This window comes from Anastrepha obliqua, chromosome 2 (assembly GCF_027943255.1).
Source record: "Anastrepha obliqua isolate idAnaObli1 chromosome 2, idAnaObli1_1.0, whole genome shotgun sequence".
NCBI classification, from domain to species: Eukaryota; Metazoa; Arthropoda; class Insecta; order Diptera; family Tephritidae; genus Anastrepha; species Anastrepha obliqua.
Genome location: NC_072893.1, coordinates 25,770,001 through 25,785,524, shown reverse-complemented (window position 1 = coordinate 25,785,524; position 15,524 = coordinate 25,770,001). Strand labels below are relative to the sequence as shown.

Here is a 15,524-nt window from a genome sequence, read left to right as displayed (position 1 = left end):
TGCAAATTCCAATGTGGTTTATGGGTTTTGTTTGAAAGCATTTTCCATGTATGCACAGGGTGATTCAGGTAGCGCTTAGTATTTAGGCTAACATTTTTTTTTATTTTTCTTTGTTTGCAACCAAAATACCATCTGTGCTGTGTCAGAAAATTAGTTGGTGTTAGACATTAACAAAGTTGGACAACCTTCAAAATTGTTTACAAAGTAGGGATGAGAGTCTGTTCAGAGAAAAATCGTGATTTTAAGTAAGGTCTATTTTTACCTTGGCGACTACGAGTATGTACAAAAACAGAATTGTCTCATGTCGACCGTGAAATTCAAGATAAATTCTTATAATTAATTAAATTATTATAATAAATTCTTAGGTTGGATTAGGTTTTTGTGGCAGGCGGTTCACAAGTGGAATAGCCAACTCACTTAGAGCTTACAGGTCCCTTCTAGTACGACTGTGTAATACGGGAACCTCAGTAATTATTCATAATAGGCCCACTTAGACGCTCTCATGAAGCGTAGGATAGATTTTATCCCCCACCGGATAGTTCGGTAAGATAGTCAAAAGAGTATTTTCCTAACAACTTTGTTCTACTGCTAGCTACAGCTAGGGAATTATAGAAATGTATAAGATGCTTTCCATTTCAATTCAACCGGGATATTCGGGTCATGTTCTTCGATTTCGATGTTACTCAGATATATTGCCCTCTAGTCAAAATAATGAGACACGTATTTTTTTGTTCGCCCGAAAAAAAATTGTTTAAAGTGTTATCGGCAATTTTGTTTTTCGGCTCAAAATCGATTTTTTTTTAATTATATAAGAAAATTTTTTTTTTAAATGCCCATAACTTAGTCAAATATGAACCGATTTTAATGATTCTGAGTTTAAAATGATCGTCATTACTTACAGGAGCGACTTAATGTAGAAACAATTGCAAAAAAGTAGTTGAAAATTTTTTATTTAGCAAAAAAGAAAAAAAATTGAGATTTTTTCGAAATTCAATATTTCAAAAAGTGTATTTTTTTTTATAACTTTTTCCAAATCAAGAGGACACCTCAAACTTCAATTGAGCTGAATGCCCAGTAGCTAAAATGAGTTATTTTTGAGTAATGCATTTTTGAATAAAAACCCTGTTTCGCACTTTTTGTTTTTTGGAATATAAAAAATGTTCAGCTACTTTTTTGCAATTGTTTCTACATGAAGTCATTCGTGTAAGTAATGACGATCATTTTGCACCCAGAATCATTAAATCCTTTCATTTTTGACTAAGTTATGAGCATTTAAAAAAAAAAATTCTTATATATTGAAAAACATCGATTTTGAGCTGAAGAACAAAATTGCCGATAAATCTTGAAAAAAAAATGTTTTCGAGCCAACAAAAAAATACGTGTCTCATTATTTTGACCAGAGAGCAACATATTTGAGTTACATCGAAATCGAAGAACATGACCCGAATAGTCCGGTTGAATTGAAATGGAAAGCATCATAAATTATAAAAAAATTTTTGAAAAATATTTATATTTATTATTTGCTTACAACGGAATTAAATTCTAAACGCTAGTTGGTCTACCCTTTTTATTCGCGTTCAAGTACTACATATACACAATGAAATATAATTTTACGCGCATACACTTCGTTACTCAAATGCACGATTTTACGTTTTTCCTGGAAATTACAAGTTGCCTGGCGATAAGACCAACAAATTTTGTTAAACTCCAAGCAACGGACGGGTATTGGGTTACACTGAGCGCGTTATTTGGAGTTTAATCGACTAATATGGGCACAGTGTATTTTTTAGACACTTTTTGAATAAAAATTTTTAAAGAAAATTGTAAAGAAAATTTTTCAGATAAATTTTTTTATGTACATAATTTTAACTAGCAACCCTTAGCGGTGGAAATGGAATGGGTAGGCAAAAGGGAGGGTGAATGCAAATTGCCTTGGTTAATATTTACTTATTTGTTAAGGGTGATTTCTTTGCAATAAATCTATTAAATGAAGTATGGGGTACTTTATCCGATACTCTCCTTTCACTCTTTATTTAACATCTATATACTATTACATACACACAGACACTTTTTATAGCTCGGAGAAGCCAGATAGCAAGGTGAATCTACTGAGGCCCTCGCCTCATTTGAAATGCTGTTTTTTTGGGTGTTTTTTTGAAAGCGTGTAAAAGGGAAGCGAAAATGGTTTTTAATACTTGTTATCAGTATTTTATTTTCCAATCTATCACATCAGTCCATAAGTTCGGGCGTTTTTAAAGATGGTTTTAAAATTAATAAAAAATATGTTTAAAGTATTTATTAATCAATAATATATTTTCCTTCAATATTCAGAATGTCTTCCCAACGTTTAGGAAATTTTTTAATTCCGTGCTCAAAAAATTTGTTGTCCTTGGAGCCAAAATACGCTTCGATATCCCTTTTTATAGCTTCTTTTGAGGAGTAGTTCTTGTTACTCATATGGGATTGAAGTCCACGGAAAAGGTGATAATCACAAGGTGCAATATCCGGAGAGTATGGTGGATGCGGCATTAGCTCCCATCCGAGCTCGTTCAGCTTGCCTAATGGTGGCTTTGCGGTATGAGGTCTTGCGTTGTCGTGGTGAAACAAATCTTTGCGTCTATTCACTAAAGACGGCCGATTTTTGTTAAGTGCCTCATTCAGGTTTGATAGCTGATGTGAATAACAATCAGCAAATCAGCAGTTATCGTCTGGTTTGGTTCCAGAAGTTCATAATAAACAATACCGGCCATATCCCACCAAATAGACAGGAGAATCTTCTTGCGGTGAAGGCCATCTCTTGGGGTCGGTTCTGGTGTTTCATCTTTATCTAACCGTTGGCGTTTGCGAACAGGATTATTGTAAAAGACCCATTTTTCATTTTCCATTGATCGATTATCAAAAAATATTTTTTTTTTTGCCATACGAAGTTCGTTCAAAAAGTGATCAGGCTTCAAAAAATGGTCTGCACGTGGAAAATGGACACAGATATAGCCAGTTCTACTGAACCGATTTTGATGAAATAAAATTTAAATGACGTAGAATTAATGTCGTTATCGTGTGAACTACGATTATTTGGGGGAAAAAATTGAGTATTTTTTTCGGACCTTCAAATTAAAAAAAGGGTCAAAAAATGGGTTTTCATCCTTGAACGCCCGTCATTTTGTCAAATATTATTTTTTTAAAGACAATAGTTCACACGAAAACAACATTCATATTGAAAAAGCATCTTTTTGTCTCTTTCATTTCAGACCCCTGTGAGTCCCGGAATACGTGTCACCAATGACCTGCCTTTATTTTGGAAGACCATTTTTTGAAGGCTGACAACTTTTTAAAGGAACTAAAAAAAATTTTATTTTTTAACAATCGATCAGTGAATAAAATACTGAAAACAATAATAAAAAATCTTGCTTCCTTTCCGTTCTACACGTTTTTAAAGAAGTACCCAAAAACATCATTTCAAATGAGGCGAGGGCCTTAAGTTATTACAGGTAGTCAGAATTTTCCACAAATTGAATTTTTTTTACACTTTCTTAAAGTATAATATCTTAAAAATTTTGTGTGAAAGCTTGAAGTGAAACCGAAAAATACTTTTCGAGTTATTCAACAATTAACAAAGGGCGCTCGGGCGCTCCGGAGGTCGATAGCAAAACATTAAATGCGTTTTTCTCAAAACTATGACTTTGAACTGGTGATCACTGTAACTTAAAAACCGCTTGGGAGATTTTAATAAATTTTATACAGCTTTTGAAAAATATAAAAAGGTAGGGCCTGATAAAAGAATTTTTTTTTTTTCAAAAATTTCAATTTTTTTTAACAATTAATTGTCGGTTTTTTTCTCGAAAATATGCAAAATATTTCCTGAAGCCGCCATATTGTTAATTTTGAAAAAAGCATCTATCGGGCACAAGACTATCTATTAAGAAAACTAATTTCTCTTGTCCGATTGCTTTTAGCTGAATCTCCAAGGACTTGGATAATAATCGCAAAGGACTTCTGGAGAAACGGGCACTGAACAGCAAATCACATTTACAATTATGAATTTTTTTTTTTTTGAAAATTTATCTAAAGTCAATTCAAAACGTGATGTACTAATGCTATGTTTTTAGTTTTGTTAAATAAAGCAATTGATTAGCAAAAAAAAAGTATTGAAAATCATGATTTTTTCGGGCCTCTAAATATCCTTAACCCCTTAAAGGTGGTACCGGTAAATTTAGCTGATTTGATTTTTTTTCTTTCGCCCTGTCCGTGCGGCTCTCAGCACAGAATAAAACAAGGTGAATTTATTATTTGTTTCATTTTATTTAAATACTTAAAAAGAAAGTGTAAATAAAAACTTTGTCTCTGTAAACTCATAGTTACTCATACGCCGTGAAGAACCGAAACAACTGAATTGGCGCTTACGAAATGGCACGTGCTCATCACTTTCTCTCAAGTTTCAAATGTTTATTTATCGGTAAAACTTTTATTGAAATAAATATTTGTAAATATGTCAAAACATACACATTTCTTAGATATTATTTTAAAGTGTTAGAAGTGTCAATACAATCGAATACAAATGTCAACGCTTTGCATATCAAATTTATATATGTAAATGTACAAGTACCTACAGTGTATATGTATACATATTCACAACTAAGTCGATGCACATTTCTACTCAACCAATTCAGTGGCAGCAGCTGTCACTGACAGTTATTTTTATTTATGTATATGGCCCAAAGCCCATTGCCCATGTATTGCGGTGGCTTTTACGATAACTGGCTGCCGTAAGTGCCTTTACAAGTGCATACTCGTACATATGTACATATTTGATTGCATTATTGTGTTTCATTCCTTTTTAAGTGTGGCAATTAAGGTAAATGGGAGGTCTGTCGCAAAAGTTCCTGTACTCATTTCATATCTTAGCCACCAGTGATGCCATCTGAGAGGTGCATGATCCTACACCTGATTTAATAGAAGTTCAGTTAGAGCAACTACGAGTAATGTGATCTTAAGTAAATACATAAATAAATACTCTCGAGCCATCGCGCACTGATCGGTTTTGGTACGGAGTCGATGAACAAAAATACTTCAAGTCGAGATATGAAAGTGAGTTTTTGATCCCAGCTTTAGAAAATGATAACTGGTACTAAATCATAGAACAGCCATGCGTAAGCAGCATCAAGGCACTCCTTACACAAAGTAAGTGGCCGCAAAAAGTGGCCTTGTTCACTTCTCTCGGAAGCATAGGGCGTGGACAAGACTCAGTCTTGCGTTGGTTTCGTTAATCTGTTTTTGATTTCTGACAGGATAGGTGATAAGCCTGCCGCTACCAATCCTAAATAGCGGGAATGCCCACCTGTCGTTGCTTAGGAACAACGCCTTCTTACTGCTTAGAGCGCCATCTGTACTTCACATTTTTCTGGGAGAAGGATCACACAGATGGTTGAGGACTTTGCTAAATTTTGGTGTGTCTGCGCTATTACTGCGATTACCCGCTTCCTCTTGCTGGCGCCACTGATGCAATGAGTAACTGTGTCCTTTTATTTGTTTTTTGGCTTGTTTTAGCAGCCACAATGCAAGTAATGCGCTGACTTTTGTGGGAGACTAAGGATTGGAAGGATAAGGTGCTTTGGGGTTGAGGAATGGAATTTTTTGAAGTGAAACTTCTTTAGGCGCGTCGGGAGCCCCAAGGCAGATTGAAAATAGGCGAGTGAAACGGTAAGTTCGGAGCGTTACCGAAATCCGTCAAATGGGCGGGGCCAAGGAGCAGCAGCCTTCCCACTCTCGCCTATTCGCTCTCTCTGTCGCTCTCTCGCATCGCAAGCGCTGAACGATGTGAGGGAGCCACCGAGACACGCCGTCTCTCCCCTTCTCTCTCGAATGCCTTTCTTTCTCTCCCGTTTGCTCTATAGCAAACTACCCACGCCGTGCATCAGCCGTTCAGTAAGTGTGAAGTGTGTGTTAGTACAAGTGTGTGTGTGTGTTAGTACAACTAGACAGGGAACAACAATAGACGCAGTTTTCGCACGATTCATCAACAATTTGAGCGCAAATGTATATATCTCCCACTTTAGCTATCATAAGCCGATTATTAGTATATTAGGAAATAACCATTGTGAGAGTGATCCTGAAAATTGTGCGATGTCATGTGAATAATTTGTGAATACAATCGATGTATATACTACTAGAAATGTGTTGAAAAGGTGCCTATGATTCCATTGTAATTATAACTATATTTTATCAATGTATAATAAAAAATTTATGAGTAATATTTACGCTTTTCTGAAAAAAAAATATGAAAACCTGAATTTAACACGAGAGGGGAAAGATCTAAACCGGGGCTCCCATGCATGGAACAGACCCTAGTCTGACAGACCCTAGATTTTTTTTTATTTTTTATTTTTATTAGAAACTAGAAAGTAGGAAAGTAGGTAAGTTTGGAGAAGTACAAGGACGTGGAATTCGAACCCACAACCTCTGGGATGGCAGGCTGAGTTCATATCCACCATATTTTAATAATTCCGGATCGATTACGTCGCTACCTCAGTTCTTCTCAATTTGTTCTACTTAAAATTTAAGATGCCCCTTCTTTTTTCGGTTTATTATCTTGTAGTCTGTGGAGGCATCTTTAATATTTTTCAAGTACAATTTTAACTATGGATACTTACACAAGGCAAACTTTGTTGTTTTTTGCAACGCTGCTCAGTTTGTCTTACAGTCACTGACTAATTTCGAAGAGCAGCGTGGGTTAGAAAGGACTCTCAGTGGAGCTTGACTGTCACTACAAATTCCAATACTACTACCCTGCCAATTTTTCTCATGTTACATTCACGATAGCCTAGACTTTCGTTAAGATCCTTTACTTAATATATCTTTTTAATATTCATTTCAATTCGTGGCGACACCAAATGCTTAAATATTTTAATTATTTGTTTGAACTACGAGTTTCCTTTAAAGCGTCTCTCACTGAAAACTCAAAGAGTTTACCCGCTCAATCCTTTGAAGCTATTTGTAGCACTTGAGGTGGAAAAAAACGGGCAGCTTGTCGTTTAACTGCGTGTGCTTCTAGGAGATATTATTGGCACAAAATATTGGCACATAGAATTTACAAATTTTTGACTTAGATTTCTATTAGTTTTGGCTTATGGGATTGACTTCTGTGTAATGGCGTGGTGAATCGTGATCGAATCGAAAGATCAAACAATCAACAGGGAATACTCTCTGTAATCATGTCTCAACAACCATAATCACCAGACTTGAACCCCTATGAATGTTTTTGGTCTGCAAACATACGGAGAAGCTAAACAGCGCAGGATCATCCCGAAAAGCGCATATTAGAAGTTTATTCAGCAGCTAAAGGGGTGCTGGTAAAATAAATGATTTTGGAACATCTAAAAAAATTTTGTGGAAAATAAAAAGAACCCCCTCTTTCAACCCTCTTTCCTTAATAAGTGAATGCAGTTCACTTTGACCTCCCATACTTTTGCCATCTTCACTCACCGATCCCTCTCATTTCTCTTTATAAAATGCGCTGCATTTAAAGAGGCTAAAATAAATTAAGCAATTTTTTCATGAAAAAGAATAAATAAGTAAATTCTCAGTAGTATTTTCTCAGACAATTCTTAGAATAAATAGAATTCAAATGCGCTCCAGTAGCTTTTAAAGAGTGACTTAAAAAAAAATATTCCACAAGTAGATACGAATAAAAGCTGAAAATTCCAATTTATCTCTCGCTTCAAGTGGAAAAAATCTGTGAAACTGCAGTAATACTGACTTTAAAATCAACTGAAACAGAAAAACAAAGCAGCTGAAAATATAGTTCACATGAAAGGAGATGCTAAAGAGAAGCAGAGAAGTCAAAAGTAAACAATTCAAAATAAACTTTCACCAACGAGTGAGAGAAAAATAAACATTGCAAAAAAAAAAGAAAAAAATACTTTGTGTAAAAACAAGAAAACAAAAACAGCAACACATAGAATTAAGAAATAAAATACCGTTGCGTGCTTTTACTGACTTCAGTAGCTGCGAAAGGATTTATTGCGATGTGCCGTCACACGATGTTTTCTCTCAATCTGCTGCTATTCATGCCCTTTTGATTTTAAATTTTTTGTGAAAACTTATAAGCTCGTTTCGACGACTTCATGCTTGCATGTGTGTGCATATATATATACTTCAATAAAACTATTTTTGCTGAGAACTATTGACATAAGCTTTATTGCCGCAAAAACGAACTAGTATAAAAGAGACTAGTTGGAAACCAGTTGAAAATGGGTAAAGGAAGATAAATAAAACTATCTTAGTAGCAGTTTAACTAGTAGCAGAAGTATTATTGCTGGAAAAACGAACTAGTGTAAAAGAGACTAGTTGGTACCCAGTTGAAACTGACTTAAGAAAGATCAATAAAACTATTTTAGCTAAGATAGTGAATGATATAAGTGTTGCGAAAACCAACTAGGCTAAAAGAGAATAGTTGAGAACCAGTTGAAAAATGCTAAGGAAAGATCGGTAAAACTGTTTTAGCTCACAGCTCACAGTGATATAAGCGTTATTGCTGCAAAAGCGAACTAGTCTAAGGAAGATAAATAAAACTATTTTAGCTGAGAACTAGTGGCATAAGTGATATTGTGGGAAAAACGAACTAGTGTGAAAGAGACTAGTTGGAATTCAGTTGAAACTGGTTTAAGAAAGATCAATAAAAGTATTTTAGCTAAGATAGTGAGTGATATAAGTGTTGTGAAAACCAACTAGGCTAAAAGAGACTAGTTGAGAACCAGTTGAAAAATGCTAAAGGAAGATCGGTAAAACTGTTTTAGCTCACAGCTATTGGTATAAGCGTTATAGCTGAAAAAACGAACTAGTCTAAGGAAGAGCAATAAAACTACTTTCGCTAAGAAGTGATATATTGTTATTGTTGTGAAAACGAACTAGGCTCAAAGAGACTAGTTAGGAACCAGTTTCAAATGGCTACAGCATGATCAATAAAACTATTTTAGTTCAGCACAAGCTGTATAAGTGTTATTGCTGCAAAAGCAAACTCGTCTAAAAGAGACTAGTTGGAAACTAGTTGAAAATGGCTTGAAGGTTTTTACAAAAATGTATTTCTTAATTTTTTGTTTTAAGAATTTAAGTAGGGAAAATGGTTTGATAGGTCAAAAAATTTGCGCGTATACGGAAATTTGTTTTTTTTTTTACAAATTTTTGTAGCATTTCAGTCCGTCATCTCACTTAAATATTTCGGTGCAAGCAACTACTCAGGCCATTATCGTGAAAAACTTAGCAATTTAAAAAGTTGAACCCCTCTAGAATGGTGAGGTATGCGCAAAAGAAGAGATCAATTTTAGAAGCCAACCTAGGCCTTCTACAACAGTAGCATTCGATTTTCTCCGTAGTTCTAGTTGTAGTTGTATAAATGTAAATTCATGAGCAGGATTATAATACAGACCCTTACTAATTTCAAAAGAGGGTACAATTGGTTCACTATTTGCTTCTACACTCCGTACAGCAACATTGGAACCAATTTTGATTTTTCGTTTGATCGTTCCACAAATTCTAACTAAAACCGTGGAATTGGTATGAAAAGTTTGTGGAATTTTTGGAATTTTTGCGAATTTTTGTATAAAACTTGAGTCTTGGGTATTTGGCAATGAGTTATACTTTTGCACAAAAATAAACAAAAAAAAATGTGTGAAAATATTAAATTTCGCAAATTTAAGTGGCTTTTATTGAAAAATAAGCTAAACTTTTATACAAAAAAAAAATAATTAAAAAAAATAAACAAAAATTCCGAATTTATATGCTTTTTTTAACTCTTATACAAAAATAAATAAAAAAAATTTTGTGAAAAAATTTATTTCTCAAATTTGTGTGGCTTTTTTTAAAAAATGAGCTTAACTTTTATACAAAAAAAAAATAATTTAAAAAAATAAACAAAAATTCCGAATTTATATGCTTTTTTTAACTCTTATACAATAATAAATAAAAATAATTTTATGAAAAAATTTTTTTCTCAAATTTAAATGGCTTTTGTTAAAAATGTGCTTCACTTTTATACAAAAAAAAAAATTATAAAAAAAAAATTCCGAATTTATATGCTTTTTTAACTTTTATACAAAAATAAATAAAAATAATTTTATGAAAAATTTTTTTTCTCAAATTTAAATGGCTTGTGCTAAAAAATTAGCTACACTTTTATACAAAAATAAATAAAACTGATTTAATTAAAAATGTTTTTTTTTCTCAAATGTATATGACTTTAGTTAAAAATGAGCCAAACTCTTATACAAAAATAAATCAACAAATTTTTTTCTCAAATTTATATGGCTTTTGTTGAAAAATGAGCTACACTTTTCCACAAAAATAAACGAAAATAATTTAAAAACATAAAAAAAAAATCTGAATTTATATGACTTTTTTATGCAAGGAGCTATACTTTTGTAAAAAAAATATTTGTTTTTTAAAAAAATTTAAAAATTAAAAATAATAAAATAATTAAAAAAAATTAAAAAAAAATTAAGAAAAATAGTCAAAACTGATTAAAATACGAGAGCCGTTTAAAAAGTCCGTGCAAAGGCAGTGAGATAGCACTACTGGTGCATATCAAAGTTATGCTTAGTTAGCAGCATCTCTTGGTAGAACACACACTAAGTTTCAGCCAGATCGGCCTATTTCTTTGTGCTTGGCGTTCGTTTGAATCGGGGAAGCCGAGTGATTTTCCTTTTCCATCACGACAGCGCACCAGCTCACACCTCAGCAGTTGTGGTCGTAAAATTTTTGGGGATAGGGTTCTAACTCGTTTCATATCACTATACCTCTTCCAATTACATATCCACATCCCTGGAGAATAGGATGTTGGCTCTCACGTATCCCTCCGACTACTATTTTTGCCCAATTTGAAGAAATGACTGGCAGGAAAAAGATTTTATTCAAACGAGGAGGTGATTGCAGAATCGAATGGCTATTTTACAGACTTGTACAAATTCAATTATTAGGAAAGGATCAATAAACTATAATGCGTTGGATGAAGTATAAAACCCTAAAAGGAGACTATGTTGAATATTAAAAGAGGGTTTAGCCCAAACAATTAAGTAGTTTTTATTTTTACACGCACTTTTCCAGCGACCCTCGTATTGATGTCCTGTCGTCTAGCGTGCGGTATAGATGTCCTATCATGCGTATGTAATTCAGATTCATTTGTAATTCATATCTCCTTTGCATCAAAAAATGCAAATTCTTCTTTCCTCAGCCCAGACTCTTAATGAATTTGAGTAGTTCCATAAAATCTTAAGAGGAAATCTTACCTTTAAATTTATTTCAAAGAGAAGTCCTTTCAAAGGTAAATCAAACCTAAATCGTTTGACAAACGTTTGTTGTTCTTTCATTTCTTATTGCTGCCTAAGTTTCTATAGACTTTTCAGCGCTCAATACTGCAGCTATGCTCCAGTGCCTATAAACCCTTTTTCGGTCCTTAATAAATTTCACAAATTTTTTAGTAAACCATCGTCCAACTTTTTAAGGTTTTCTATCGTCCAACATTTCAAGACTAAGGAAAAAAGTACACGGGTATTTGTCAAAGAAATATTTTACAACATTTTAAAGTGGGCTGAATTGTCATCAAAGTTTGAAAGAAGCTAACTGGGGCACCAGTCCAAAGAGGTACTTTCGTGCTTTCGTCAAAATGAGCAGTCATAAAGGGTGTGTTGAATGTGAACCAAACCTAAACGTATAGCGACACCGTTGGACTTCTTTCTTTGGGGTTATTTGAAGGAAAAGGTGTACGTCGATAAGCCAGCAACAATTCAAGAGCTAAAGGATGAGATAATTCGGCACATTAACGGCATAGAACCTCAATTATGCCTCAGCGTCATCGAAAATTTGGACCATCGGATGGAGGTGTGCCGCCTACGCCACGGCGGCTATTTGGCCAATATTTTATTCTGTACGTAATTGAGCCATACCAATATTATTATAATAAAGAGAAATGATAATAATTTTAAAAAAGAATTATATTTTATTCAAAATCAACACTGGCCCTTAAAACTTAACCACCCCTTAGATAAGGAACTATTTGCATTTGGCGGTCTTTGGAGGTGTGCCGCCGAGGTCGCGGCAGCTATTTGGCCGATATTTCATTTGATACGTAATTGAACCATACCAATATTAACATAATAAAGACAAGTGACAATAATTTCTTAAAAAAATTGTACTTTATTCCAAATCAATACCGGCCCTTGAAACTTAACCACCCTTTATTACAATTTTTTTAAAGTCTCTCTATGTTGCGTTGGTTATTGGCTTCAATTTGGAAAATTCTATGCTTAGAAATCTTTGCACAAATTTCACAATTCTTTTAAAAAATATTTACGCCTGACTTCAGACAGCAGCCACTGGTTAATTAGTGGCTAAGAGTCGCTAGTTGTGACTCTATGGCCGCTGTCTGGTTGCCGGCATAAAAGTGTCGCGTTACCATAATTCGCATATAGAAAAAGGTGTAGAGCTCTTGGATTTTTATATTCACTAAGTTTTCCATGCCTTTATAGTATTTTTCATATCAAAAAAAAAAAACAAAGGCATTTAAGTCCTTCGGAAATATCCTCATATCGTAGAAACACAAAATAACAACAACAACATCTCAACCCAACTGCGTACCTTTAAAGCCATTTTTTCACAATTTCACTTGAACTACTTTGTACTACTTAACGAGACTTTTGTTAATAAACAGATCACTTTTCAGCTTGCGACTTGCGATTGGCGACTAGCGGCTTTGCTATTTTACTTTTGCACTTCGACAGGCAGGCAATTCGTTGTTGATCAAACGTTTTCAAAAACGCACTAAAAACTGTTTCAATTTCGTATTCTTTGCGTTTATTTATATGCTTGGGCCATAAAGTTGTGGCAGCGGCAGCCGCTTTGTGAACAACAACAACAATATATAGTAACTACAACATTGGTGCAGCAGCCCAGCAAAGCTGAAAAATTGAAAACTGTAACTCGGCTGCAGAAACGAGTTTTATTGTTTTCAGTTTGTTTTTCTTTTATGTAGTTTTCCGGTGCAAAATTCATAGCAACGCGTGAGCTGCGTCGGATTACATGCATGCTTACATGTGTATGTATGTCTGCGGCTGTGCGGCTGCACCAAATCGGCAATGTGGCATTATTAATGAGAGCAAAAAATCCAGCAACACTAGCAGCAACAACAAAAGCAATTGTATCAGCTGCAACAATGCAAAATCAACTTAACTGCTGCTGCTGCCACCGCCGCTGCACGATTTTTCACTGGACACTTAACAAACTGCAAGTTCCAAGTTGCAAGTTGGGGTGGCGGCTTAGGCTTAAGCTTAAGTTAAATGTCTGTGATTGGACTTTAAATTGTGTGTTATTTATTTTATTTTGATTTGTATGCATTTACGTCTTTTTTCGTTTTGTATTTGTAATTTGTTAGATAACTGAAAAGCTGTAACGTGTGACCAGCGGCAAAAACAAGAAATATTTTAGGGTTGGGTGATTTGAGATCTTGAGAACATCAACTGAACTGAAGTGCTTGCGGTTAAAGTGTGAATTCGTGCGGCGGCACTTTGACGATTCAGTGCGCATTAACTCGGAGTAAAAGTTGTTCTTGAATACATTTTCAGAAGCCTCTCATAGCCTAAGATCTGTATTAAAAAGGAAAAACAGAGAAGGCATGGACTTCAATCCAACGATTCTCTCCATGCCCCTTGACTCAATGCCATGAAGAGCCGTACTTGAAAAGAGATACAGTGTAGGGCTGCCAGAGGTTCAGTTGCGGTCAAATGAGACCGGCAAACACCGTTTTCGCATTTTCACGGATGGCTCCAAGACCGAGCATGGCTCCGGCTCTGGGGTCTACGTGGAATCCAGCTGGACAAAACTGCACTTTGCTCTTGGAATGCGTGCATGTGTTTCCAGCGGAGGTGTATGCAGTTCAAGAAGCGATGAACTTTGTTGTGGAAGACAGAAGGAGAGGCAGATCTGTATGTGTCTGCAGCGACAACAAAGTTGCCCTCTTGACCTTAGACAGCTCCCCAACCACATCAGGGGTAGTCGAGTCTTGTAAATCCAGGCTGAACAATGTCGGCAGACATAATAGCCTGATGCTAACATGGCTCCCGGAACACGTGGGTAGCGTGGGTAACGAGACCTCTGACTCCTTAGCTAAGATGGGCTCTGAGGCCAACTTCTTTGGCCCAGAACCCGTTTTGCCACTCCCTTCTGCGGCCATCAAAGCAACGGTTAGCAAATGGATAACTACCACCCACAAGCGAGCTTGGCAGGCTGAGAGAGGCTGCAGATGGACGAAACTGATGTTACCTGTCATGTCCGCCTCCTGTCACTAAGCAGAGGGGAGTGCAGACAACTGGTTGGACTGATGACGGGCCACTTTCTATGGGCAAAGCACATGGAAAAGGTGGGTATCTCAGATAGTGTACTCTGTCCAGATTGTGATGAGGAGGGTGAGACGGCGGACCATTTCATGTGCCTCTGTCTGGCCTTCGCTCGAATCAGGCTTGCGGTCTTTGGCACTGATGTGTTCAGAGACAACCACCTTGGCTCCTTGGCACCACAAGATCTACTCAGATTTCTTCAGAGATCGGGTAGATTTAAAAAAAATTAAAAGGGAATCCAAGTGTAGTACAATGGACTTAATTAAATGTCTGAGTTGTCCCGACAAAAAAAAAGAAAATATTAAAAAGTAAGGCCTTTTTGGTATAAATTATTTTGTTGTTGTTGTTGTAGCGGCATAAAGATTCCCCATGCATGTAGTAGGAATGCTGCTGCAGTAACAATCCTTGGCCGGTTACTTAGAACCGACTGTCGTGGGAATGTGAATTATTTTGTAGACATCATTGGCGCTTAAACTCCTCCTTCATTTGTAGCACCAGAAACCTACAGTTTTACACCATCTCCGTATGACGGATTGTTTTTTATGAGCAGTTTTCTCATAACAGAAATGCACTCCGAGGTTTGCATAGTATGCCGAGGATCGCCCGCTATTAGACGCAATGATTCAATGTTTCCTGCCCGGGGTCTCGAACTTGTGCACTTCTGAGTGATAATCACGAACCAACACAATCGGCTACGGCGGCCGCCAAGTCATCTATTATTAAGTTTAGGTAGAGTGTAATGATTTGTTGTAGTTATAAGAAATTAGATGGTAATTGGAGAAGGGAGTGCAATAGAAGCGAACTCTTAAACCAGAACGCTATACTAAGCATTCCAGCCGCTATGGCTCTCAGCACCTTAGATTTACAGGGTTGTCATATTCGACGGACTCATCTGGCAACCCTATATCTTTTGACAGAGACGTCAAATCGCTTAATGACATACCGCGTTGGTAGCGTCAGTCTAAGCAGATTTTTGTTATGGAACAATACACGCCACGCAAGCGCTCCCAAATTGTTGAAATTTACATTCAGCAAAAGAAGTCAATTGTGAAAACTCAACGTGCGTATAAAAAATTAAATAATGTGAAAAGTGCGCTCTCTAAGAACACCATTAAACGTTTGTATGAAAGGTTTTCGACTGGTGAT

General features: G+C 35.7%; 1 protein-coding gene across 1 annotated transcript in view; it reads right to left on the bottom strand.

Annotated features, from left to right (window-relative positions):
* Nucleotides 1-12,783, bottom strand: part of LOC129239461 (cuticle protein 21.3) — a 50,943-nt gene extending 38,160 nt beyond the window's left edge. The window contains exon 1 of the mRNA XM_054874963.1: nt 12,625-12,783. Coding sequence (XP_054730938.1) covers nt 12,625-12,636 — 12 coding nt within the window. The 5' untranslated portion in view covers nt 12,637-12,783. The remainder of the gene's footprint in view (nt 1-12,624) is intronic.
* Nucleotides 12,784-15,524: the final 2,741 nt, after the last annotated feature.